Here is a 27,656-nt window from a genome sequence, read left to right on the forward strand (position 1 = left end):
TTAGACAATGATGATGGTTGCACAAACTTGTGAGTATGCTAAAATTCATTGAATTGTACGCTTAAAAGAGCCAATTTTGTGGTATGTAAATTAGATTTCAATTAAAGAAGTATGAACTTTTCAAAAAAGAACAAAACAATAAATTGGGAATTAATGTTTGATTTAAAAAAAAAAATCACACCTAGGCCGGCCCCCTGGCTTAGCAGTTAAGTGCGCGCGCTGCGCTGCTGGCGGCCTAGGTTCGGATCCTGGGCGCGCACCAACGCACTGCTTGTCCGGCCATGCTGAGGCGGCATCCCACATACAGCAACTAGAAGGATGTGCATCTATGACATACAACTATCTACTGGGGCTTTGGGGGAAAAAATAAATAAGTAAATAAAATTAAAAAAAATAAAAAATAAAAAAATCACACCTAATAAGCTTAATTTTAAAAAAGTGTGCTCCTTGTAGGAAAAATTAGAAACACCCCCTTCCCAAAGTAACCACCACTGCCCTGTGAACACTTCGGGTACCACTGCCTGACTAATGAGGCTCACACTCTACAGTTGTTTTTACCAGTGGAAAGAATGCTTTGGTTCGCCTCCCCCCTCCACCCCACCCCACACACAAGCTGGCTGAAAGGAAGGAAGGTAATGTTAGCCCTAAAACTGCCAGTCCTTCTCTCTCGAGGACAGGACGTCCTGGCCATCCGGCAAGAACAGGGGTAGCCCCAGGTTGGGAAGCGGGGGTGGGCGGGGTGGGGGGGGAAGCGCAGGACCAGAGACAGGATGAGGAGGTTATTGGAGGGAGTGTGGGGGGCGCGCGGGGGATGCGTGGCCGGGTCAGGGCGGGCGTGGGGCACGTGGGCGGGGCTCGGGGCCGCGGACAGGGCGTGGAGGCCGCGGGGTGGAGCGTGGAGGGCGTGGGCGCGTGGGCGGGGCGCAGGGCCGCCGACTGGACGTGGGTGCCTCCGGGTGGAGCGTGGCGGGAGCAGGGGCGGGGTGTGAGGGGTGGGCGGGGCGTGGGGCGGGGCCCGGGGGCAGGGGCGGGCCGCCGAGCCGCGGGCGAGTGGGTGCCCAGACGGCGGCGGCCGCACGGGCGGCCTGGGTTCTGTGCTCACGGCGCCCGCGCGCCCCGGCTCCGGCCCCCTCCCCGCCCGGCCATGCCGGCGCCCGTGCCGCCCACCGAGCTGGTGCCGTCGGAGCGCGCCGTGGTGCTGCTGTCGTGCGCGCTCTCCGCGCTCGGCTCGGGCCTGCTGGTGGCCACGCACGCCCTGTGGCCCGACCTGCGCAGCCAGGCGCGGCGCCTGCTGCTCTTCCTGTCGCTGGCCGACCTGCTCTCGGCCGCCTCCTACTTCTACGGGGTGCTGCAGGACTTCACGGGCCCCTCGTGGGACTGCGTGCTGCAGGGCGCGCTCTCCACCTTCGCCAACACCAGCTCCTTCTTCTGGACGGTGGCCATCGCCCTCTACCTGTACCTCAGCATCGTCCGCGCTGCGCGTGGTCCCCGGGCCGGCCGCCTGCTCTGGGCCTTCCACATCGTCAGGTGGGTGGCGGCGGCGCTGCTTCCCCTCGAGCCCCCATCCCCGAGTCCCGTCTGGGCCCTGCCTACTGCCCCTGTGGCCCTCGCGCCCCTGCGGCGCCCGCGCCTTGGTCGGATCCCCGGATGAGCGGCAGGCGGGCAGTGTCATGCCCCGGGGCAGCCCTGGGCCAGGCGGAAGATGCTAGGCTTTTGTGGGACATGGACCTGTCCTGAGCATCGCCGCAGAGGGCACCCCTTTGTGCCTGCCCCAGCCCTAACCTCAGCGAGGTGGGCGCCTCAGCGCAGCCGGTTGGAGGGTGGGCCAGAGCTCACCCATCGGAGGCCGGCCCTGGTAACTTAGAAGCACCTGGAGAGCTGCTGGGCCCCTCGCCTCCTGCTTACTGCGTTGTGGCCGTCTCGGCTGCCCGTGGGAAGAAGCGCCTGGTTCCCAGGCTGGGAGATGAGTTAGGTGGCTGCCCCAGGCTGGAGAGCAGGCAGCTCCCTATCCCAGGGCACAGCAGATGTGGTGCATTCGGCCACTCCCAGGCTGCCGGTCCGTCCAGCCCTCTGCCGAATGCAGTGCCTCAGCTGTAAAATTTACAAAGGACTGTCTTCTTTTTTAATCTTTGCTCATCTCTAGACCTTAGGCCTCAGTCTCTTGTTATCTCTGTTCTAGACGATCTTGACTTTCTTTCTGGAGTTCAGCATCTCTGAAGTTGAGGTCAGTGGAAGAGGCTGGTTGGAAGAGGGCCACCAGCTGCCTGGAGTCTCTGAGAGTAGAGACTTCCTTCCTCACCTAAGGAAGAAGGTTGGCCCTTTCCTGGTGTAATTTCACCATTGGAACATCTGGTGGTGTCCTGTGCTGAACCCAAGGCTTGTAGGGTGAATCTTATAGGGCTTGTTGCCTCTTCTCCCTCCCCCAGATAAGAGCACCAAATGCTGCCCTAATTATAGGTCCTCTCTGTTACATACTTGAGTGCTTTCCAGGGGACTGAGGACAGTCAGCACTTTGGTAGAGACAGATCACCTGGGTGTCACAACGGTGAGGTCACAAGCCTGCAAGATTCAGTTGACCTCCAGGTCTCAGAACTGTTGGATGGAGGCCAGCTGGTCCCAGGAAAACTAAATGGCCTGCTTCTCAGCTGTTCAAGACAAAATTTTTGCAAGGAGCCATTTGGACAGTGCTTCAGACGCTGTAGAGACCCACAGAAAGGGGCCTGCCTTTGCTCCCCTGGCAACATCCCTCTTAACCTCTGTGTCCATTTCAGAGACTTCCTTAGCTGGCTGGTTGGGTGTGGGCAGTGTGTACACCCAGTTCATGTGTACTGGAGAAGGAGCCCAAAACTTTCTTTGAGAGAATCTCTTCTCTTTTTCCCTGTCTTTTTTAAAATATTGAGTACCATATATTTTTTAAGTGATAGAGAGAACCTGGTGCAGCTCCTATAGAAAAGACAAATTTCCTAAGAAGCCTAAGCTGGTGTTCTTTCTGTTCACTGCTAAGGCTGTTTTCTGTGATGCTTAGGAAAGGCCTCCTAAGAAAGTCTGTGTCCCCTTCTGGCCATAAAAAAGAAGCAAATTGTTCATCTTGTCTCTTGAGTGTGATCCACCTGCCTCTTGAAAGAAAATTACCTGTATCTGAGCTAGAAAGGGACTTGGACAATTTATTCCCTTTCAGAAGTTAGCACTCACTTTGCTTTTCTAAGAGAGTTGGTAAAACCCGTCTAACAGGTTCATCTATTGACCGAGATCCTCCCAGACTATGTTGCTAATGACCTTGCTCAGGACTCTTCAGCGTCTTTCTTGGAAGTATTAGTTATTGTTGCTGAAGGACCTGTTTGGCGTGAGAAATCTCATCTTCAGACATAGGCTACACGGTCATCCGCTTGTTAACTATTTCACTCTACTGATAATCAGTCCTCTTCTTCCGACCTTCCAGTCTTGGAACGCATTTTAACAAAAAGTTGATATCTGTATTCTGTAAAGAGTTTTTATGAATTGATTATTTAAAAAACTGACAGATATCCTGATAAATGGACAAAGGATACATTCAGACAAAATAGTACAAGCAGTTGATGAATATATATGGGAAAAAGTTTAACCCCATTAATACTCAAAACAGTACAAGTTATAACGGGGTACCATATTCTCATTAATTTAGAAGAAAAAAATAGGCCAAATACTAACATGAAAAATGCCAGTGAAACTGGTATTTTCCTACATAATTATTGTCAATGTAAATTGGAATAATCCACATAAAAAGTATTTGGTTCATACCCCTTGATCCAGTAATCCTATTTATAGGGCCCTAGACTGAGAAGATAATCCAAAATACATGCAGAGCTGGGTGTGCAGAGGAGTTTGTGTGGCACTATTTTCATGGTGAGAATTTGAAAGCAACCTCAATGTCCAAAAAATAGGGGAACAGTAAGTTATAGACTACACCCCACCCGGAAATGTTATGCAGGCATAGAATACTGGCTGTGAACTCTGTAAATCTATTTTAAATGGTACGATACAATGTTAAGTGAAAAGAGCCTTCTGTAACACTGAATGCAACCATGTAGGGCAGGAGGCTGGAGAGAAAGTGCAGTGACACAAGTTCCCAGAAAGCGCCTGCTGGGCCCCCAGGAGCCCCCTCGAAATGCCGGGCATGGTTCCCTTTACAGCAAGGTGTTTTTTCCCACTGGAGGAGGAGGGCAGCTTAGACTTTATCCTCAGGGAAACCCTAGTTCATCACAAGCTGGTCTGGCTCCTGAGGTCTTGCTAAGGCGCATTCCTTAGCTCCTTGATCACCAGTAACCCAAGGGAGTGGGCAGGACAATTACCCTCCAGACTGGCCGCATAGCCAGGTGGGAGGCTCAGGGTTAGAACTCCAGTCTTTTATAATTCCGTCTTGACTCTTGGCCTTGACAATAATTTTTTAAATTGAGATAAAATTAGACCGTAATTTAATTTTAACTTTCCAGATTCCGCCCATTATTAACATTTTATCGTGTAAGCTTTATCATCTCCAATTATTTGTTTTGGACCCATTTAAGAGTAAGTTGCAGACCTCATGCCCCCGAACCCCTAATCCTTTAGTGCGTGTTTCCAAGAGTCTCTTATATAACCACATACACCTTCCAAAAGCAGGAGATGAGCACGGAGCCGTGCTGTTATCTGACTGTGGACGTCATTGAGATTTGTCAGTCTTCTAATAACGTTCTCGGTAGCAAAGGAAGATCTTGGCTTATGTATTGACTTACTTTTCATGTCTCCTTATTCTTCTTCAATCTGGAAGAGTTCTCCCGTCTTTCTTGGTATTTCATGACACTGACTTTTTGGAAAAGTGCAGCCTGTTATTTGGTGGAATGACCTCTGCTCGGGTTGTCTGATGCTTCCTCATGGGTGGGTTCATGTTCTGCACTTCTGGCAGGAATGTCACAGCAGCGTGTTTTTCTCCTTGCTTCCTCCCCACGACTTGGATTTGTCTCATGGTGATAATGTTGATCACCTGGTTAAGGCATTATCTGCCAGTTCTCCACTGCAGTTACGATTTTTTCTTTTGTAGTTAATACATATTTTGTTGAGATAAATATCCTGTTACTCTTCAGACTTTCAGCCAAGAGTTGAGCATCGCTGAGTCTGACAGTGTTCTAATGTGAATTTCCTGGTGGTGGTTGCATGTTTAAGGTTGTGTGAGAGTATTCAGTGTTCAGCCCTGTATTAAGAAGTCCGTTTCTACTGTATCCTAGCTGTTGAGGCAGCAGGATGCAGAGGCCCCTATTTCACATCCGTGTGGATGTGTGCCTGGCTGTCTATTTACAATACACATGTAGGAAGGGTCTGATAAGCTCGGGCCCAGCGCTGCTGTGGGTAGGGTCAGTTCCCTTCTGATCACATAAGCCAAGTTGGCCTGAAACCATCCCTGTGCACCTGCAGGAGGTGACCTGCCTTTCATAAGCAGTTGTCAGCCCCTCTTCCGCCCCAGGCTGATGGGCTTCTTCTGGGGGAAGCCAGGGCAGGGTCAGTGAACCATCCCCCCACCTGCACACCCCGGGCCACTGCTGTGCCAGGCATCAGTCAATGTGTCCTGTGAGTATGGGGGGAAGGCCGGGCTGAGGGGTGCGTCATCTCGCCTGTCAGAAGTAAGGGTCCTGGCCAAGCTGACCACCTCTGGAAGTCTTAGGATTTCCTCCGACTCTGCTGAGGTGGGAGTGGGTGTGGGCATGACCCCTGGCAGGGATGGGTCCTGTGCCCCGGCCCACGGGCACTCCCACCCTCTAGAGTTGGCTTGGGAGTTCCCGAGGAGGAGGGTCTGTGGCATCGCAGGGTCACCCTGCTGTGGGGAGTGGGGAGTTCCAACGTAGAGAAAAGGGGAACCGTGGCCCTGAAAGAGAAGGTCCTCTGAGCTCTCTCATCAGAAAGCAGCTCACTGTGGGGCCTAGTGACGCGGCTGCAGGCAGAACTGACGGTCCCTGGACAGGGCCCTCTGAATGAGGGGTGGGCGCGGTGGCTGCATGAACAGCACCCCACGTTGGTCAGTGCTCCCCAAAATATCACGAGGTGAACTTTCATTTGTTCCCCCAAAAGTTTTGAGGGCAGTGCCGTGGAGCCAGTTCTCTGCATTTGGGTGTTCACGGGAAGCCGGCTGCAGCCCCAGGGGCTGAGAGCAGTGGCTGCCCCTTGACCCTTGTGCCAGGGCAAGGTCAGATTCTGCCCGTCCTCACCCTGGGCCCCGTTGGCCCAGCCCCAGGGGTGCAGAGAGCATCTCTGAGCGCTGCAGGATGGCTCCTCGGTGCCCACCAGAACCGGGGCTGCAGAAAGGGTGCTCGGCTTTGTGTGTTCAAAAGTGCTTTTGGACACCTCCCCCTTCTGTGGCCAGAGCTGCAGAGTGACCTCGTCGTGGCCTGGCCAGTGGCTGACTCCCTGCACTCCTCCCACGGCCGGCCCCTCTGCCCCCCACCTAACAATAAGTGCCCATTGTTCCTAGAGGGGACCTCCAGGCGGCCGTGGCCTTGTGATTCTTCCACCAGGCCGAGCCCTCTGCAGCTGCACCTCCCTCCAGCACTCCGTCCTGCTCCCAGGAGCTTTCTAAATCGGCACATTGTTGCCTGATAGTTTTGTTCTCAGAGCGTTTTTTGAGTTATGTTCACATTCAAGGTTTTCATAGGCCGCATGGCACATGGACCAGGCACTGCTGTCCGGCCAGCAGAAGAGGGAGAAGACCCCTTTGTTTCCTTCCCAGTAGGTGCCAGTCTCCCCGCCACAAATCTGTGGGAACGCTGAGGTTTTGGGGGAGGGAAAGTGCAGGAATCCAATGGTGCGGGCAAATGACTGAGCAGAGCGTGCACCCCTGGGTGCAGTGGGGGGGAGGGTATTCCCATTGGTGTGTGAAGTGGAGGTGGCTCTCGTCAGCAGGTGTCCCCCTCCCTGATCTGGTGGGAGAGGTTTCAGAAGATGCCCAGTTGGGCGGAGCTGGGAATTCCAAGGGAAACCCAGAGCATCGCTGTTCTGGGCACAGGCCGCCTGCTCGCGGTCGTCTGACAAATGCCAGGGAATTCGGGTGTCAGAGGTGGCTTACTCACCTCCTGGCTAATCCTGTGCCACTTCTAGTTCCACTTCTCTGGAGGAGATTTAAAAAGAAAAAGGATGCCAGGTTCAGAGAACAGCTAAACTTATGACAAATCCGAATGGCTTTTGGTTAGTTTACCCCTCCCCTAAGCTCCCCTGCCCAGCTCTGCCAGTCCTGGGTCGGGTAGGGGGGCATTTCCCATTCATCCCTTCTCCTCTGGGAGGGGGCCTCAGGGCCTGGGCTATGATCCCCTGCCCAGAGCTTGTCCCTCCTCCCATAGTTTGTAGAAAACCTCTGTGTTAGTTTCCTGGGTCTGCCCTAACCAAGTGCCACAGACAGGGTGGCTTAAACAACAGAAATCGATTTTCTCACAGCCCTGGAGGCTGGAAGTCTGAGATCAAGGTGTTGGCAGGGTTGGTTTCTTCTGAGTCCTCTCTTCTTGGTGTGTAGATGGCTGTCTACACTGTGTCTCTTCACATGGTCATCTCGCTGTGTGTGTTTGTCCTAATTTCCTCCTCTTAGGACACCAGTCAGATTGGATTAGGGCCCACCCTAACGGCCTCATTTTACCTTAATCACCTCTTTAAAGGCCTTCTCTCTAAATACAGTCACATTCTGAGTTACTGGGGGTTAGAACTTAAACATATGAGTTTTGGGAGACACAACTCAGCCTGTAACAGCCTCCAGGTGGGGAAGAAGCCAACTTGGAATCTGGTCTCGGTTTCCAGGCAAACCCACATGGGAGCTGGGCCCGGGCACTGCTGGGAGAAGCTGTTGGTGCCCCTCCAAGTGGGGGGATTCTGCTCAGAGTGTGGTCTTCAGGCTCCCTCCAGCTAGGAGACCCCAACTCTGCTTCACCTCAGCCTCAGAGTCCCAGATTTGGAGAGAAGGGACCTTATTGGTTACCTTCCTTGGTCACGTCCCTCCCCCAGAGCCTTTCAGAGCATCCCCTGCACATGGTCATGTGGTGTCTCCGGGGAAGCTGCCAGGTCAGCTCTCAGTTTTAGGATTGAGCAGGACACCCTGCCCTTTCCTCCGGCCGCCTAACCCCTTCTCTGCCAGCAGGACCTCGTCAAGAGTCTGTAAACATTCGAGGATAGCTTAAGACCCAGCGTCTCCTTACGTGCCCAGCTCTGGTGCCAACTTCGCAATTTTAGGGGCTTTTTTTGGGGGGGGGTCATATTGGCTTACAACACTGTGTAAATTTCAGGTGTACATCACTGTATTTCGGTTTCTTTATAGACTGCATTGTGTTCACCAGCGGTCCAGTTTTTATCTGTCACCATACACCTGTGCCCCATTACCCCTTTCGCCCTCCTCCCACGCCTTTCTCCTCTGGTAACCACTAATCTGTTCTCCTTATCTGTGTGTTTATCTTCCACATATGAGTGAAATCATATGGTATTTGTCTTTCTCTGTCTGATTTATTTCACTCAGAAAAATACCCTCAGGGTCCATCTATGTTGTCCCAAATGACACGATCTTGTTTGTTTTATGGCTGAGTAGTATTCCACACAATCTCAGGTTTAGGATGTGGATTGCAGGTGGCCACACGGAGGCAGGACAATTCACTGGCAGTTCTGAACCGCCCACATCTGGGCATCAGGGCGACCCCTCTGACCACACGAGTTTCTGGGTCACAATCGACTAAAGCCCTTGGTCTTTTTCACATGTGCTGTTATTAAGCTATGTCTGATTTGTTCTGATTTTGTTTAGTTTTGGATGGCTTATTTTTTTGGAGGGATAAAAAACTATTACGTGATACATGTCAGAAATTGGAAGTATACCTTTCTGGAAAGCAGGAATTAGGGCACACATGTCATTCCAAATTCACACCACCTACAGCCAAAGTTGGCCACCTGACCAGAGAACAGCTCGGCTTGTCTGCGGTTGCCCAGAATACCTGCCTTCTCCTCACTCTATAGATCAGAACCTGGGGGATCTTCAGCTCCCTATCCTTTTCGTCCTCTGTCCAGTGGTGTCCTGGAGCCAACTTGTAAGACCAGATTGTTAAATTTTAGGGCATTTTGTGAGCTGATTGTTAAATACAACCATTAATGAAAATTACAGTATATAAACTTACAGTTATATTAAAAACAAAAGTAGTAAAAATACTCAAAATTATTACGTCCTAATTATTTTACTATCATCTGTGCACTTGAGGTTATTTGCATTTGTTGTGTCTGTGTGATGGAAATACTATTTGATGGTGTGCTACTGTGCATTGCTTCCCAAATGTTGGTGGCTTGAAATTGGCGATGGTGGGAATATTTACACCATGGAAATTGGCAGACACTACAAATGGGGGCTTGATTCATTGGTTTGTTGATTGTAGAGCAGAAGTCAGCAAACTTTTCCTGTAAAGGACCAGATAGTAAGTATTTTCAGCTTTGCAGGCCATATGATCTCTGTTGTAACTGCCTAGCTCTGCTGTTGTAACTTGAAGGCAGCCACAGACAATATATAAATGAACAAGTGTGGCTGTGTTGCAATAAAACTTTATTTTAAAAAACAGACCTTGGGCCGGATTTGGCCTGAGGGCCATAGTTTGCTGGACCCCTGATCTAGACTTCAAAAAGTGATGGAGAAAATGTTAATAGTAAAGATGAGACAAGTGTTACTTGTCTCTGAACTTAAGCCGAGGTGGCAGCCATAGGGGCAGGCAGGAAGCCGGGTATTTGAGGAGCAGGTGATGAGAAGTTTCACGGAGCAAAAGAAAAAGAAGAGAAATATTCTTCTGGTGTTGGAAAATTACGTGATCCCCCAGAGAAGTTGCTCATGTCACTGTCGAGCCAGTGCAGTTCCAGCATTCGTCTTGTCCCCTGTGTCTTCCTTATTTCACTTTCATCTGACTTGTTAAGGAAAATGAAAATGTCAACCAACCCCATGTCATAGAACTACCCTCATTTGCTAATTGCAACCATAGATTGGCTGCAGGTGCCAAAGTTTAGCAAAAATCAACACAACCATTCTGTGAGAATTAATTGGCTATATGCAATTTACAATAAGGAGTATTATGTATTATTATTTACAAATTGTGTGCTTCACATCTTTTATATCAGTAAAATTTATAATCAGTTTATATGTGTGTGTATACATACATAACACATTTTTTCCAGAGAGCCAGTTGTTAGCCATTACCAGCACACCAGGGCCCGTGTCCATGAGTTATGAGTCTGGCTGAGCCTGCTTTGTGGGATTATTAGACTGTCCCTCCCACTCCATTCCCACCGGCTCCCTGATATTATCTCTTCTTACCACCTCCCATTTGAATACCTCCCCACCATACCTGCCTTCTGTGCTTAAGTTCAGTGACTCGGATTGATCAAACCCACATTCTTAATTCTTTCAAAGCCCTCTGCCTGTTTGGTCTTCTTTCTGGGTGTTTCTCAACACAAACTCAGCACCGGGCACACCCCAGTAATACAGAGGAGATACATCACTTTATAACTTTAGTACAACAAACCTAAAGTTACAGAGCGTGGGTCTGTGGCTGTGTGGTCCCAGGTTTCCTGGAAGGGCCGTGGGATGCTGAGGAGGGCAAGGGGCGGAGTGCTGCCCATACTCGGGTGCCTTCCTCCCACCGCGCCCTGCCTGGTCCTGCCTTCCAGCCTGAATGGGAGTCCTCAGCTCCAGTCCAGCCTCCTTCAGGGGCACTGTCCCCACACACTGCTTTCCCGCTTCCCACAAGTCCTTGGAGGAACCTTGTAAACCATAAAGTGGTGAGAAAACACATATATCTTCAGGATTGCAGTTTCAGCACTTTAAAAGCCTTTTACTGGGGCTGGCCCCGTGGCGTAGCAGTTAAATGCGCGCGCTCCGCTGCTGGCGGCCCAGGTTCGGATCCCAGGTGTGCACCGATGGACTGCTTGTCAGGCCATGCTGTGGCAGCATCCCATATAAAGTGGAGGAAGATGGGCACGGATGTTAGCCCAGGGCCAGTCTCCCTCAGCAAAAAGAGGAGGATTGGGGGCCGGTCCCATGGCTTAGCGGTTAAGTGCGCGCGCTCCACTGCTGGCGGCCCGGGTTCAGATCCCGAGTTCGCACCGACGCACCGCTTCTCCGGCCATGCTGAGACCGCGTCCCACATACAGCAGCTAGAAGAATGTGCAACTATGACATACAACTATCTACTGGGGCTTTGGGGGAAAAAATAAATAAATAAAAGAGGAGGATTGGCATGGATGTTAGCTCAGGGCTGGTCTTCCTCACACACACACACACAAAAGCCTTTTACCTCCTTTTCCCTGTGGTGAAAATTTAAGGAGTAAGTTGGGGAAAGCTGTCTCAGTCTCAGAATGGCTCAAACTTCATTCATTCATTCAGCAGGCCCTTGTTTTGCCCCCAGCGCGTGCCGGGTGCTGTTCTAGATGCCGAGATAGAGCGTGAACCCACATGGCCTCGCCCTTGTGGAGTTCAGAGCTGTGACGTACCTTGTCCTAAAATCTCAGGATGGCATAGGTTTTAAAACGATGACCCTTTGTTACAACAAAGCAGTTTGACACTAATATATATTAACTTACCAGATAAATAACTTTGCCTAGAACAAGCGTTTAAAATGGACACACTCCTGAGTGTAACGTGGTGCCTTTCTTGTAACTCTTTAGCTTTGGTGGGGTTTTGCCCCTTCTGTGCCCTTGTGACTTTGAGGAGGACATGCTGCCTCCACCTCCCAGCTGTCGGGGAAGTGGACACTGAGGGCGCGGGTGACCGTCCCCTTGCGCTCCTGTCCATCCCTGTGGAGGCCGGCAAGGGGCGAGGGGCAGGTTGTCCCGAGAGCGTCCAGGCCAGGGGCTTGGCTTTCTCCCTTCCCTGCCATCCCCACCCTGCATCCTCCACAGCCCAGCAGCCCTGGGAGAAACAGCACTTCTGGCCTCGTTTTGACAACAGACTGATGTGTGACAGTGCTCTCATCCCTGCTCCACGACTGTCTTCAGAAAGAGCTGACCTCCCTTACACAGGACCCTCCAAGTACCACTGATTTCTGAGCTAAATATTTCACTGACGACACTGCCCTGTTTACATACTGCTTGTCTTCCAGGCGACTGACCTAGGACACAGGCCCATGTGTCCTGTTCCTGGAGCAGAAACTGCACAGGCCTCACGCGTGTCTGGTGCCTGCACCACAGGCCCGAATCCTGGGACGGCAGGACAGCAGGGGTCGCAGACACTGACACGCCCAGTCCTGGGCACTGGACGTACACTAATCACTTTATTCTCCTGATGACCGACGATCACGTTCCGCTGTAGGCACTCTTATCACCCCCACTTTGCAGAGAGAAACACTGACATCCTGAGGCCAGGTTGGGGAGGGCGAGGCTTGGACCCTGCCCGTGCATCTCAGTCCCAGCTCTTCATCACCCTGCTGTGCCACCACGTAGCTTCTCTGTGTCCCCCTGACCGATTTAAAATGCCTTGCAGGGAGACTGGGCAGGGACCACTGGGAGGGGCCTTGGGGCTCGGCTCTAGTCATGGCTGTGTTGCTGTCAGGGTAAACTCTAGAAAAGTCAGCCCAGCACTGCCCTGAGGGAGGGCCCCTGCTTTGGGCTCTATGCTTTAGAGGGCCCCCTTTGACCCTTGCCAGGGGACAACCCCGACCCCCGGAGCAAGGAAGCCTCAGGACCAAGGAGATGTGTCCACCCAAAGCCCGTGTTCCCTCTTCTAGATCCTTTTCCTGGCACGTGGGCTCCTGGAATTCTCCGCCCCGACAACCCCAAGCCACCAGTGTATGCACCCCTAGACCTTGGCTGGTCATGGGGGACTGACTGCAGGGTGTGTGGATGAGGCATGGATAGGCGGCCGGTGTTTGCGCGCTGGCACACAGGCCCCTCGGGGCAGGAAGGAGCGGCCCTCTCTGTGCCACAGTGTTCTATCACCAGTCTCCAAGGAGCTCAGCAATTCTGAATTAGGACCCGGCCTCTTGGGGCCGGCCCAGTGGCGTGGTGGTTAAGTTTGCACGCTCCACTTCAGTGGCCTGGGGTTCGCAGGTTCAGATCCCGGGCGTGGACTTATGCACCACTTGTCAAGCCATGCTGCGGCAGCGTCCCATATATAAAAAGTAGAGGAAGATGGGCACAGATGTTAGGTCAGCAACAATCTTCCTCAAGCAAAATGGGGAGGATTGGCAACAGATGTTGGCTCAAGGCCGATCTTCCTCACCGCCCCCCCAAAAAAAAAAAGAACCCAACTTCTGGGCATTGGAAGGGTGTGTCTGTCCAGGCAGGAGGCCAGGACGTCCCCTGTGTCCTCTTACTTGGGCTCCGAGGGGTTAGGGTGGGCTTGGCGGGGTTCGGGCAGAGCAGGGCTGTGTTGGGGGAGTTGAGGACTCTGCCCCTTTTCCTCCAGGGACACCGTCTGATCCAGGTTTCGGACAGCACTGCTCTCCTTGTCTACCGGGTGGCCCACTCATCGCACCCATGCTGGCTTTGCTGGGAGTCGGGGCCTGACCTCTCTGCTCCTATTTGCTCCTAATTCCTCAGCTGGGGGGTTCCGCTGGCCATCACCGTGGCAGCTGTCTTTCTAAAGAAGATCGGCTACGACTTCTCGGACGTGTCCGTGGGCTGGTGCTGGATCGACCTGGAGGCGGAGGACCGCGTCCTGTGGATGCTGCTGACCGGGAAGCTGTGGGAGATGCTGGCCTACATCACGCTGCCCGTGCTCTACCTGCTCATCCGGAAGCACATAAACAGAGCGGTAGGTGCCACAGCCACCCTCAGGCCCCGGCCCAGAGCTCTGTGTGGCCACTGTGCCGGTGTCCCGGCCTCGGGGTCGGCCACCTTAGGCTCTCACTCTGGGGGCAGAACTAGTAACAGGCCAGAGTGACCGAGGGCTTGCAAATGTGTCAGGCACAGTGCCGTAGATAGAACACATGCATCATAGGTTGTCTGGTTTAATCACGCAGCCCTGTCAGGGGTGGGTCCTGTTACCCCTCTGATTGTGGATGAGGAAACGGGGGCTCACAGAGCCTAAGGGGCTCCCCAAACTCGCCTAGCTCCTGAGGAGGGATCTGCTGTGGAATCCAGGAGGCTGTGGGCTCAGCCTGTGTCCCGGCCACAGCCCTCTGCTGCCCCCTCCTGGACAGACCGCCGTGGTCGCTCAGCCTCAAGAGGAATTTGAGCAGAGTCCCAATGGAACTGACCTGGGCTGCTGCTGGGAGGGGAGGCCAGGGAAATTCATAATCAGTGATACCAATAACTCTCTTCATTGTGCTTGATGATTAAAATTATATCTAAACGATAGATTTTTCAGGCTTTCAGGAATTCATAAACCAATAGGCTGGGCTGGCCAGAAATTCTAGGAAAGAATGGTTTTCCTCCACCAATCTGGCCAGTTTTTTTCTTGTTCTTGACTAGCAGTTATGCAAATGTAAAGTATGGGCTTTCCCCAGCCGCAAACTGCTACAAACAAGCCTCGGATTAACCCATCGTTGAGCCACTCGGTCGTTTAGTCAGTACACTTTTGTTGAGCCTCTGCACACACAAAGCTCTGTGTGGCGATGGTGAGAACTCAGATTGGACCAGTGGCTGGAGCAGTCAGGTAGGTTCACAGGAAAGCTCTGAAAACAGACTACCAAGCTCATCCTGAGGGTGGCTAGGGCCCTGAGTTGCAACGCTGAGATTGTAGGAGAGTGTGTCCCCATCTTTCAGGGCATCCTGTTGGCTCAGCAGCCGTTTCCGGGTTTGTCAGGTACTCCGCACAGCTGTGACGCCTGATCCCCACCGTGTGCTCCCATCTGTGTCTTCTCAGTCGAGACTTCTGGTTCCCCTTTTACTCAGAAATTCAACTAATCCTCACCCCTCCCCGCCGCCCCTTCTGGCTCAGCTGGCATCGTGGACCCAGAGCCCCCAGGGCTTACACTTGGTCTGAAGCCCTCTTTGTCTGCTTGTGTTCTTCTAGTTGGTCTCCTGCCTGGGCCGGAGCACCTTTTCACCTCCTCCTCTTCCCACTGCCCTGGGAAGGTCCTGGGCTCCCTGAACTCCACCAGGCTCTGCCCAGGATGCCCGTCTGGAGCCGCCCTTCTATGTGTCTGTCTGCTTCCTTCCTGTAGCCGGGCAGGAAGCATGGGTTCTCTCTTACAGCTCCACAAGTGTTACCAGAAAAAAGAAAGAAGGGTGGGCAGGGGGTGAAGACAGTGTTCCCTGCCTCTAGCTCAGAAGGAGAGCTAAAATTTAGTGAGCTGGAGGAGCTTCGTTCTGAAGAGCAGCCGGCCAGGAGCCCTAGCTGGCGCCCAGCTTTACCCCCACCCTGCATGGCTCCCACTGGGTTCTGGAGGGGTGGTGGGCGCACGGCTCGCTGGGCTGCTGCTGAAGGCTCCGGGGAGGGGGCGGGTGCTCTGAGCAGGTGAGTTGCAGCAGCTTGGGTGCCCGGAGATGCCAAGGTGTGTGGCCTCTCCCCTCCTCTGGGCCGTCAGTGTCTCTGACACAGGACCAGGCTCAAAAACGCATCTGTTATGAGTAGTTTCATCTATTTTTACAAACTCAGTTGCTTTCTGAGAGTGGGGCGTCCCCCTTCCTCTCACTGCAGGGCATCCCCAGGGGCAGGGAAGCCAAAGCTGGTGCCTGCTGGCCTTTTCTTCCTGCCCCAGCTTTAGATGGAGCCCCTCCTGTGGGGCAGGCCGGTGGGGACATAGCAGACCTTTGCCCCGGGGCAGCTTGTACTCTGGAGGGGGAGGGGCATCACGAGCAATAGGCCTGATAAACAAGGATGAATGATGTCTAGGAAGAATGATAAGAGCTAAGAAAAACAGACAAAAATAGAGAGCTGGATATGGGGATGGGACTACCTGGGCAACGCCTTTGCAGTTTCACTAGGGTTGTCAGGATAGGCTTTATCCAGAAGGCGACAAAGACTTGAAGAGGGTGAGTGAGTGAGCCACGTAGATGCACCGAGGAGAGCACTGCAGAGAGAGGGCCCAGCTCGTCGTGTAAAGGCCCTGGGGCGGGGTGTGCCTGGCATGTTTGGGGCATAATGAGGAGGCCTGTGTGGCGGAAGTAAACAAGGAGGAAAGCAGGAGGAAGGAGGTCAGAGCTGACCGGGGCTGGGGACGTTGTACGGGATGGTGGAAGGGGAGCCACCGGGAGCTTTGAGTGGGAGACTGGCTTGATCCGACTTAGGTCTTCCAGGAGCCGGGCTGCTTTTTTGTTGTTGTTTTGTGTGGGGAGACCAGCCCTGGGCTAACGTCTGTGCCAATCCTCCTCCACTTTATATGCGATGCCGCCACAGCGTGGCCTGACAAGCGATGCCTCGGTGTGCACCCGGGATCCGAACCCGGGCCCCCAGTAGCGGAGCGTGTGCACTTAACCGGAGCCATGCTGCTTTTGTGCTGAGAGGAAAACTGTAGTGGGGAGGGGGTCGGGTGGTAAGGCGGCAGGGGGAGACCAGTTAAGAGGCAGTTGCCGCTACCCGGAGAAGTGGTGATGGTGCTTGGCGCGAGCTGGTGGCAGCGGCAGTGGACAGAACATCCAGACTCTGGATCTCTGTTGAAGGTAGAGCCCGGAGGACTAGCCTGTGCATGGGGCTGTAGCAAAAAGAGGGGAATCAGAGGCGACTCCCAAGGTTTTGGCCTGGACAGCTGGGAGGAGGGCATTTCCATTAGCTGAGATCAGGAAGGGCAGTAGGCTTGGGGGTTGAGATTGGGCGTTCCGTTTTTGACATGAGAAATTTCAGACGTGTTGTAGACATCCGTGTGGAGACGTGGAGCAGGCATGGATCAGGGAGACGGGAGTTCAGGAGAAGGATCCGGGCTCCAGGTGGGAACCTGGGGCTCCGGTGTCCAGGTCGAAAGGCACTGCACACGTCACCTCCTCCTCCTCCAGCTAGTCCAAGTCCCTGGGAAGACAGGCAGCCCCTTGGCTCACGTCTGTTGTCTGTTCTCCATGTTCCCTGCACAGCACGAGGCGCTCTCTGAGTACCGGCCCATCGTCTCCGAGGCGCACCAGCTTCAGCGCCACACCTCCGTGGCCGATAAGAAGCTGGTCCTCATCCCACTCATCTTCATTTTCCTCCGGGTCTGGAGCACCGTGCGATTCGTCCTGACCCTCTGTGGCTCCCCGGCGGTGCGGACGCCAGTGCTGGTCGTTCTGCATGTAGGTCTGCCCTCCCTGGCCCTTGCTGTTGCCAGCGGCAGGGACAGATCCCTTCCCCCAGCAGCCTGGGTGCATCCCAACTGGGGATCCACTCAGCTCCCCTCTGCCTTCCTCCCTGCCCAAGACAGGTGGAGGGTCACTGTGGCTCTAGTGCAACCCAGGGGCATCGAGGTGCTGTCCAGTGGCCCAGGAGAGCTGACTGATCCTGGGTCCTTCCCAACCTGGAAGACCTAGAGACAGGTCTGTGCCAGGCCTGCAAGTTCAGGCCTGCCCAGAGCTCTGCCAAAGGCCCACGTGGCCAAGGTCATTGCAGACCAGGCTCAAGGGGAGAAGGACAAGTCTGTGGGGTGCGCAGCACTTCCCAGCCTCCTTGCTTGTGTTGGTAGGAGCACCCCAGCCCCGGCACCCATGCCTCTTCTTTTCTCCCTCACAGGGTATCGGGAACACATTTCAGGGAGGCGCCAACTGCATCATGTTCGTCCTCTGCACCCGCGCCGTCCGAACTCGGCTCTTCTCTCTCTGCTGCCGCTGCTCTTCCCAGCCTTCCGCTGAGAGCTCGGCTGGCCCGCCCCAGGCTCCTGCGCCCTCCAAGACGGGAGAACCGCAGGGCCCCAGATGGACCCCAGATGAACTTCCGAGCACCTGAGCTCTTCTCTTCCTAGTTCTTGCATAGGTGCTGCCTACCTGGGGACAGGCGGTCTCTGAGTCCCTGCCGCCAGAGCGGCTGGATGTCTGCTGCACTGTAACCTCCCGCCATGGAGGCTCTTGCCCGCTGGTGGGGGCAGCCGCAAACTCAGCTTCTTCTACCTCCTAGACCCTCCGGCGGCCCGTCTCCTCACAGCCGCGTCCCGCTGCACTTGGGGTGTTTGTTTGCGTGAGGGTTGGCAGTGAGAGTCAGGGAAACCAGGGGTCCGCGGTCACTGCCAGGTTGCCTCATGGTCCAGTGGTCGTTGGCCTCTTGACCACACAGCACTGTTTACAATTTGAGGGACCCACTCCTGTGGGAAAAGCATGAAGAGAGACGTACGCTGTGCCCCCATCCTAAATAAAATGTCAGGGTACCAGAGTATGCCCCACCTAGAAACCATGGAGCAGATTCCTGGCTTGTCAGGGCATTGAGATTCCCTGGAGAGCCAGGCTTTCCTTGGATAGCTTTGCTGGTCAACAAAAGAGCCAGTGAGCTTTAACCAGGCAGAAGGTTCCCTCAGGGTTTTCTGGTGACCACCGTGAGCACAGCCCAACAAAGCTGCTCAGGGCCGCCAGTGGAGCCTCCCCATCCTCTGTGGGGTGCCAACCCTGGACAGAAATTGTGTTTGAGTTTCAAGCCCAGGCCGGTCAGTTAAAATTCACGCTCCCTCCCCCAGTGCAAGGCTGGAGCAAGGACAAGAGGAGGCCGCTGCGGGGAGTCCCTGCGGACGCCCCACTGTCTCTTGGGTCTGCGTGTGGAGACTGAAAGGAGGGTCAGTTGGGAGGGGCCCTGGCTCATTCACTTCCTAATTTATGTTTTATAGGCAAGGTGACCAGAGAGTTAGTGAATGATCCAAATACTGATTCCTCCCTGAGGGGGAAGGTTTTGGGAGTTGGTTGGGAGAAGTGACACATGTGTCATGGGGTGATTATTTACCTTTAAAGGGATTTGAAAGAAGCACCTGTCTCTGTGTTCTGTGGCCCTTCCACCAGCACTTTCCTCTTAGTTCAGAACGATCTCTCTGTGAAGTCACAGAAGCCATTGTCTGAGAACGAGAGGTGTAAAGGCCACCGCGGGAGGCTCTGGGAGGAACAGCACAACTTGACCTGACAGCTGTCCCTCCCTGGGGTTCCATGAGAACGCTGCAAAACTGAAATCGTTTTCTGAACCCGTAAAAACGGTTCTGAATTAAAACCAAAGCCACACCGTACTGTTGATTCCTGTTTTACTTTAAAAAGCAAAATCTGTAACAGGAAGAGAATCTGAAAGGAGTAGTCATCTACAGAAGTGGGTCCAAAACGCTCGTTTTTGGTTTCCTTTAAAAAAAGCTTTCTTTATGAAAACGAGCAAGAGGTGAACATCCCCTTAGGATTCACAGAAAGCTCTGGGCTGCCCTACAGAGAGCTCCTTGTGAGAAGGGCAATCTCCTTACAGAAATGGCCTCTGTTGGGGGAATCTAGGAGAATCTGGGGTTCCCCTAAAGATGTTACAGCAGATCGTGGGCACATAGCTGGTAAAGACCCTCACGTTAGCTTCTAGAATGCAGCAGAAATTCAGGAAGTTGCTTGCTGCAAGAAAAAATGATTCACAGCTGAGTTGGAGTATGGGCGGGGGTGTGTGCGTGTGATGCTAGAGTAAGTCCTGCTCAGAAGGGGGCCCCAGAGGCCTTGGCTCTGATGTGCAGTGCCAGCTGCCTGCTGGGCGTGGCCTCCCCAGGACCCAGCGAGACCTGGGTTTGCTCCACAGGCCGCAGTCGGGAAAGGCCTGCAGAGGGAGTCGGGGGCTCAGAGAAGAGCATCTCTGGCTGCCCGGGGCTCCCTCAAGTTCTCATTCCACTTGTTCGATGCTGCTGCTGTGCTGTCTGCTTTTGTAAAAACCTCCCAAAAGTTAAACCCCAAAGTTACACCTGGGTATTTCCATTTCAGCTTCCTCTGCAGACAGGTCATTGGGTTACTAGGACTGGTGGAGACCGTGGGGCAGGGGAGGGGCTCGTCCAGTGCCTGGGCCTGAGGCCAGGGGCCAGGTCCAGTGCTGACGGGCCGAATGTCTGGCTCACCAACCTTGAAAACAACAACATCCCCTCTTTCTTGGATCAGTCTAGCTGGGTGGGTAGAGTTCAGAACTGAAGGATGTATGGGAATGAAGTCGCATCCTCAAAGTCTAGAAAGGGCTCTTGCTTCTGATCACGGCGAGACAAAGATGTGTTCCTTTTATACTTTGCTTGGCCCCAGTGGGTCTCTTTCACTTCTCAGTGTCGTTCATGTTTATCCACCTTCATCCCTCGGTTAGGGATGTGTAACCTCAGCCTGAACAGGTGCTATGGTCCCATTACAGTGTGTACTCAGCTCAGAGCCCCCTCCTCTTGGGCACTTTCCAAACCTTGGTCTTTCTATCGGGTTTACCAGGTACTTTCTGCCTCTTTGTGCTTCTGAGTTGCTTTTGTTTGTGTTGTTTTTTAATAAAGATTACTATTTGGCCCAGTCTGAGGGTGCAGACAGGGCTCCTCACATGTCCATGACAAGAAAAAACGTATGTACAAACTGCCCGTCGTGGCATAATGACATAGCGTGAGGTTTTCTTTGCACCTGTAGAATTGTAATAAAAACCCTGACTGTCTGGGTCAAGGCCAAAGTCTTGCTATTTTAAATAAAATAATTATTTTTCTTTTGTATGTGTGGTAAACTGATTGCCTGTGATGTAGGGCCGGGGTGAGGGGTAGCAAGGTGCCTCAGACTGGCCTATGCTGTCGGGGAGGCTCCAGAGCCTTCCACATGGCTGAGACCTGGAGACAGAGGACATCTGGGCCCTTCTCTGTGGGCAAATATAGTCAGGTAGGCGGCCGCCCCGTTGGCATAGCCAGCTTCTCCTGAGTTTGCCTGATAGGATCACAGGTGGGGTTGTGGGGGGACTTTAGGATACACATTCCCAGGCCCTGTCCCATATGAGACTCAACAGCTCCAAGTTCCAAGGACCCATGGCTTGAGGCTAAACTCATGAGTGAGACGGTCCAGCGCTGAGCCACCAGCTCCATGGCCCGCTCTGCGTTGTTTTATCACGACACACCACGACCTACTGCAGTGGCAGCTACAGGCTTCCTGGTGGTCGCAGATGCTGGGACACGAGGGCTCTTCTCTGAAGGGAGCAGCCTTCCAAAACCAGCCATTGGAGATGGCTGCCTCGTTTTGTGGGGCCTGCACAGCCCATGCAGCCCCACCTTCAAGTCATTTTTTTTTTTTTTAATGGCTAAATCTTGGGAACTTTGCTCCCAAAAGTGCTGCTTGTTTGTTTGTTCCACTTTCTGGATTTTGTGAAGTTAAAGATACATTAACTCTCAAGAGAATGAGAAGACAAGCCACAGACTGGGAGAAAATATTTGCAAAAGACACATCTGTGTATCTATATGAGATAATGGATCTTAACTAAACCTCTTGTGGTAGTCATTTCACAATATCTGTAAAGCAAACCGTCATGCTGTACACCGTAAACTTAAACAGTGATGTATGTCAATTATTTCTCAATAAAACGGGAGTGGGGGGAAGACATCTAATAAAGGACTGTTATCCAAAATATACAATGAACTCATAACACCTAACAATAAGAAAACAAACCAATTGGGGCTGGCCCGGTGGCGTAGTGGTTAAGTTCATGCACTCCGCTTTGGTGGCCTGGGGTTCACAGGTTTGAATCCTGGGCGCAGATCAGTGCACTGTTCATCAAGCCATGCTGTGGCAGGTGTCCCACATATAAGATAGAGGAAGATTGGCACAGATGTTAGCTCAGGGCCAGTCTTCCTCACCAAAAAAAAAAAAAAAACCCAATTAAGAAATGGGCCAAAGACCTTAGACGCCTCACCAAAGAAGATATACAGATGGCAAGTAAGCAGATGCAAAGACGCTCCACATCATGGAAAGTACAAATTAAAACAATGAAATACCACTACACACCTATTAGGCCAAAATCCAGAACACTGACAACACCAGATGCTGGCGAGGGTGTGAAGCAACAGGGACTCTCATTCATTGCTGGTGGGAATGCAACACAGTGCCACCACTCTGGAAGACAGTTTGGCAGTTTCTTACAAAACTAAACATACTTTTACCATATGATTCAGCACTCATGCTCCTTGGTATTTACCTAAAGTTGGAAACTTATGTCCACACAAAAACCTGCACACAGATGTTTATAGCAGCTTTATTCGTAATTGCCAAAACTTGGAAGCAACCAAGATGTCCCTCAGTAGGTGAATGGATAAATAAACTGTGGTACACCCAGACAGTGGAGTATTATTCAGCACTAAAAAGAAATGAGCTGTCAAGATGTGAAAAGACATGGAGGAACCTTAAATGCATATTACGAAGTGAAAGAAGCCAATGTGAAAAGACTACACACTGTGATTCCAACTACACGACATTCTGGAAAAGGCCAAATATGGAGACAGTAAAGAGATCAGTGGTTGCCAGGGGGAGGGGTACAGGACGAATAGGCAGAGCACAGAGGATTTTTAGGGCAGTGAAACCACTTTGTATGACACTACGAAGATGTGTACTTGTCAATACACATTTGTCAAAATTCATAGAATGTTCAACACCAAGAGTGAACTTTGATGTAAACTATGGACTTTGGGTGGTCATGTTGTGCCAAAGTAGGTTCATCATAGGTAACAAATGTACCACTCTGGAGGGGGTTGTTGACAATGGGGAAGGCTCTGCGTGTGTGGGAGCAGGGGGTGTATGGGAAATCTCTGTACTTTCCCCTCAAATTTGCTATGATCCTGAAACTGCTCTGAAAAAATAAAGTCTTAATAAAATTAACTAATTAAAAGTACATTGACTAGCTCCTAGAAACGGCTGGCATCTTTTTTATATTAATTTTGTTATTAAGATGCAACATGCACAAATTTTTTTGTTATTGTTAGAACAACCCAGCAAAATAAAATTCCAGTTTATTGTTGGACAACGTTGTTTCACACATTCGTCAAACAGGCCAAAAAAAATAAACAGCAACTTCATAGACAAAAAAAAGAAAAAAAAAAGAAATCTTTTATCTTTGGCCTTTTTAACCATCTCACACAAACCAACTACTTATAGTACAGCTAAGTACATACACAAAAAAGTTACTGCAATGCTCGGAATAAGATTGTTTTGTTGTTGCTGTTTTTGCTTTCTTTACAAGGTTTTTTTCTCCTTTTAGATTATAACGAACACGGTCACACCACAAGTATAGTCAGAAGTAGGACAGAGAATGCTCTGAAGGCTGGTTTGGTTATCTGAGATCATTAAAAATGGCTGACTCCCTAATGATATGTACAAAGAAATGAAATGTAAATAAAAAATACAAACAAATTTTCCTTTTTAAAGCACTTTTAAGAAAAAAGGCGGGGCCTTGGAAGTTTTGGGGTTTTGTCCTCCCCTGTTGCAAATTCAGTTGTGGTTTTGGTTGGGTGGTGAAGAGCCTGTGTCATCTGCGGGTGGCAGGCGGGCGCACTCTCTACTCGAAGGTGACCACGTTTAGATTCTGAGACGGGAAGTGGAGGGTGACTAGGTCACGGTGGCCTTTTTTTTGAGTTTAACTTTTTTCCTTTTTGCTGTCTAGTCACCCTCATCGTCTTCTGCTTCTTGGTGTCAACATCATCATCCTCATCATCTTCATCTCCATCCTCTTCCTCACCGCCGCCTTCCTCCTCCTCCCCCCCCCCACCTTCTTCCTCCTCTTCATCTACCTGGTTGTCAGCCTCCTGCTCCCCATTTTCCTCATTAGCGTTCCCATTAGCAGGTGCGTCTCTTCCATTCTCCGCCTCCTCCACAACTTCCTTCTTCTCCTTGAAATCCTTGGTGGTGATCTCTGAGCTGGTGTCCGCGGCCGCGTCTGACCGGATGGGGCACGCCGGGGATCCGAGGCAGCGCACTGAAAAGGCAGCGAGAGCTCGAGCACTCTGGCCACAAAGCTGCCGGAGTCCGCGGCAGTGCCGCGCGCGGGGAGCCGGCCCGGGAACAAGGCCAGATGGCTTTTCAGGGCAGCCAGCGGGCACACGAACCTAAATAACGCTAAAACAGCCGTGCCCTGGCCGGCTTCTTCCAGGCGACCGCTTTGGTGGTCTTTTAGCTATTCTCTCTCGCATTTGCCTCCATCTCTCTGAACTAGATGCTGTGTGCCTATCTGTGAGAAAAGGGAAGAAGCCTCTCTGGCCGGTGCTGAGAAACCTTCCCGTGACCCTCCACTCCTCATTAGGTGCCGTGTGCCTCTCCCCTGTCCATCTTGTCTCCCTCAGTGACCTTTCATCACCTCTTCCCTGACCTTCCTTCTGGCCTCCTCGTCCCGCTGGGGGAGGTCCTGCGCGCCACCCAAAGCACAGTCTGGCCAGACCACACAGTCAGACCCCGGCCTGAAGAACTGCGGAGATGCCTGCCCCTGGCCTGCCCTCAGGCTGCCTCTGACCCGGCACCTGGCTCCCTCTCCGGAGTTCTCTCCACCCTCGTTACCCCGGCAAACAGCGCACTATTACATACTTGTGTGGTGTTTTTTCCAACACCAACAAGCAATTCTCTGACACCAGCTGGGTGTCCTACAATTCAATTCGACTCTGACACTGTGTACCTGGAGATAGCATCAGAGCCCACAGGCTACCGGCTCAGTCCCACAAGACTGCCCGCCCTCTTCAGAAGCCAACTGCAGCTCCAGGTTGTCACCTGTGCTTCTGACCAACCATCTATAGATTGGAGGTGCCCACGACCTCCTCTTAGGGTTTGATTAATTTGCTGGATTGGCTCAGAGAAACATTTTACTCACCAGATCGCTGGTTTGTTATAAAAGGAAGTAACTCGGGAACAGCCAGATGGAAGGGATGCACGGGGCGAGATCTGGGAAAAGAGCTTGGAGCTTCCGTGCCCTCTCTGAGCGCCACTCTCCCCTAACCTCTGTGTTCACCACCCTGGAAGCTCTCCAGACCCCGTCCTTTTGGGTATCTATGGAGGCTTCATTATAGAGGTGTGATCGATTAAATCATTGGCTATTGGTGATTGAACTCAATCTCCAGCCCCTCTCCCTCCCACGAGGTTGGGGGGTGGGACTGAAAGTTCCGACCCTCTGATCCCATGTTTTGTTCCCCTGGCCACCAGCGCCATCCTTAGCTTACCTAGGGGCTTTTCCAAAAGGCGCCTCATTAACATAACATAATATAACATAACAAAAACCTAATATAATGAAGACAAATTTGCCCTCTCAACCCTTAGGAAATTCCAAGGATTTTAGGGTCTATGTGCTAGGATTGGGAGGAAGACCAAATATATATTTCTTATTATATATCACAATGCCATTCCTGCTGTCCCATGGTGTTCCCTCTCCCTGGAAAGCCCTCCTTTCCCTTTCTTCCCCACCTCTTGCTTTTGCTGGTAACCAGCTGACACCCCAAAGGGCACCTCCCTCTGCTCTTCAGCCTCCTAAGCAGGCCTCTGGGATGGCATGGTGTCTGCAGAAACCAGAAGATCCAGGGACCACTCTACTGGCATGTCCTCCACAGCCTACCCAGTTCCCAGCACAGAGTGAGACCCTATCAGGACCAGCCCAGCATGCACCTGGGGCTTAGGCCTTTCACATCTGAAGTTAGAAGCTTTGGGGAAGAGGTGAACCACTTTCTGAATGAAGCATGTGGGTCCCCCCCTCAGAAATACTCAGAATCACTTACTGGAGCAGAGTCCAGAATCCAGGCTCCATGAAGAAAGGGTTTGCCCAATGCTATGGGGTCAGGACATTCTTAGTAGCTAATAGCTAAGCTCTTAATATGTGTGGGGCCAAATGAGGTAGCCTTTCTCGGTGCAGAGCCCTGGGAGACTGCACGGGTGCAGAGCCATGGAGCTGGCTGGGCCTGTTGATAAGACAAAGCTGCTCCTTGTTGCCAGGATCAGGAAAAGCACTTCTGCAACAGGTCCTCGGCGGGGTCTCAGAGCCGGAGGGGGCAACACTGGGATATTTAGTGATCATTTTGAAGTGTGGTTTAAGGTGGGTCTTCCAATGCGCTTGGATTGGCAACAGTCATGATATCATAGTTTCAGATTAGTGGCCACAGTGAGACCAGAGGGTGAAGATGAAGAGTGTGGGGGAGCAAGAAATTTTCTTCTACCTTTCTAGGTTCTTCCGGCTAGTCTAAAAAATTAAATCGACATGAGACAGATTAATAGGAGAAAATAAAATTTAATTAATTTTGTACGTACGGGAACCCCACATACATGAGAGGGTCAGAGACAAAAAGGTAAAATGAGGTACAGATACCATCTTGAGCTAAGGAATGAGATAGGGGCCTGAGGCTTCAGAGGAGAGGAGAGTAATTCACGGGACGATAAGAAGAGCAGATGTTCAGTAATTAGAGGCTTGCTGTGCCATACAGCTAGGTGATAAAAAGTTATTTCTGGTAATAACTCTTATTATGGGCAAGGCCCCCAATTTAAATTCTTTAAGGGAGAGGTAAAAGTTTCTCTTGAGCCTGCAGGGTCTTGATTGCCTTTAGCTCGTACTATTCCACATGCCAAAGTGACACATCTTGGGGAGGCTTGTTCTGAACCCCTTCAAGAGTTTAAAGAGTTTTGGGTGTAATCTGTTATTTGATGCTTTCTATTGAAGAGCTGTGGAGTCTTTCTGTGTAGTTCTTTGAGTGAACAATAAAGTTATTTGCAATTTCTATCTTTCTGGGCCAGAGTTTCCTGGGAATAGTAAAGCAAGCTTGCTGAAGGCAGCCATGTCTGCCTCAGGCCATGTCATGGCAGACAAGCCATGGTCCAAGGAAAGGGATCAGCAGAAACAGGTGAACCCAACAGCCAGGTTTGTGAGTGATGAGGCTCTGAAAAGAGAGATACTGGCTCACCCACAGCTCCGCCATTTATAATTGTATGGCTCTGGGCAAATAATTGTGACCTTGGTTTCATTTAAAATGGGGATAATCATGAGATTATTATTATTATTATTATTCCCCATAAAATGGGGAAATGAGAGCCCATGCTCAACAACCTGAGCCAGAGGAAGAGCTCAGTACACTCCAGCTGTCGTCATTATAACTGCTGGCCTTTCCTGCGTTATCTCAGTGACATGAAAGATTCCACTCCCTGTCCCAGCCCACAGCCAGTTCCACCAGTCTGTTTTCAGTGCCCCAGGCCCAGCCCCAGCAGGCCATGGTGGCCCTGGGAGGGAAGAAATTTATTCTCGTTGGGCGGCCGCTGTTTCCCAAGCATTTGGGGAGTTGCTCATGACCATTGTGCCAGAGACGGGAGCAGACGCTCTCTTCCTCTAATCCTTTCTGTAGGTTTTCTTCTCCCTGGCAGACAGCGAATCCCTGGATTTGCCTGGGCCCATTGCATCGGGGAGAGCTTCTCAAATGCCAGCAGAGAAACCCTGCCTGCCACCAGTATTTGTCTCTCCCTGCCTCTCGCACCACCACTCCCGGAGGAGAAGCAGGAGGTGAGAGTCTGAGGGCAGGTGCTGAGTGCTGTCTGAGGTTAGCCTACCAGCGCCCAGATGATCGACGACGAGGAGAGCATTGCGGACTTTGTGTCAGTCCCAGGGGTGAGTCTGCCTCAGTGGGGCACAGATCTGGGAGGCCTTGGGGCTGGGTATCCACGAAGGAATCATTGATGCCACATTCAGGAAGAGCACAGTAGTGCTTCTCAGACTTTCTTGAGAGCCGGAACCACCTGGGGATCTGGTTAAAACGCAAGTCTGATTGAGCAGGTCTGGGGTGGAGCCCAGGAATCAGCATTTCTTTTTTCTTTTTTTTTTATGAGGAAGATCAGCCCTGAGCTAACATCCGATGCCAATCCTCCTCTTTTCGCCAAGGAAGATT

At 51.9% G+C, this 27,656-nt stretch overlaps 2 protein-coding genes across 3 annotated transcripts in view; both read left to right on the plus strand.

The window, feature by feature from the left end:
- The first annotated feature begins 1,077 nt into the window (after positions 1-1,077).
- On the plus strand, positions 1,078-20,501 carry GPR157 (G protein-coupled receptor 157). Of its 2 annotated transcripts, XM_004426082.3 has the most exons (4): positions 1,079-1,527; positions 13,537-13,750; positions 16,948-17,142; positions 17,576-20,501. In XM_004426082.3, the coding sequence occupies exons 1-4, from the start codon at positions 1,145-1,147 to the stop codon at positions 17,786-17,788; spliced, it is 1,005 nt and encodes a 334-aa protein (XP_004426139.3). In that variant the 5' UTR covers positions 1,079-1,144; the 3' UTR covers positions 17,789-20,501. The 2 variants fall into 2 exon arrangements, with proteins under 2 accessions (XP_087302992.1, XP_004426139.3); XM_087446866.1 differs by lacking the exon at positions 16,948-17,142 and having other exon boundaries at positions 1,078-1,527.
- Positions 20,502-27,086: 6,585 nt separating this feature from the next.
- SLC2A5 (solute carrier family 2 member 5) overlaps positions 27,087-27,656 on the plus strand; it is a 33,428-nt gene continuing 32,858 nt past the window's right edge. The window contains exon 1 of the mRNA XM_087445825.1: positions 27,087-27,379. Within this exon, the coding sequence (XP_087301951.1) occupies positions 27,332-27,379 (48 nt within the window). The 5' untranslated portion in view covers positions 27,087-27,331. The remainder of the gene's footprint in view (positions 27,380-27,656) is intronic.

The sequence above is a fragment of the Ceratotherium simum genome, chromosome 22 (assembly GCF_057802395.1).
Source record: "Ceratotherium simum simum isolate JZ-2026a chromosome 22, ASM5780239v1, whole genome shotgun sequence".
Lineage (NCBI taxonomy): Eukaryota > Metazoa > Chordata > Mammalia > Perissodactyla > Rhinocerotidae > Ceratotherium > Ceratotherium simum.

Coding starts and splice junctions, on each gene's coding strand:
- GPR157 (XM_004426082.3), top strand. CDS start 1,145: ATGCCGGCGCCCGTGCCGCCCACCGAGCTGGTGCCGTCGGAGCGCGCC. Junction 13,751..16,947: donor GGAAGCACATAAACAGAGCG/GTAGGTGCCACA, acceptor TTCCCTGCACAG/CACGAGGCGCTCTCTGAGTA. Junction 17,143..17,575: donor CAGTGCTGGTCGTTCTGCAT/GTAGGTCTGCCC, acceptor TCTCCCTCACAG/GGTATCGGGAACACATTTCA.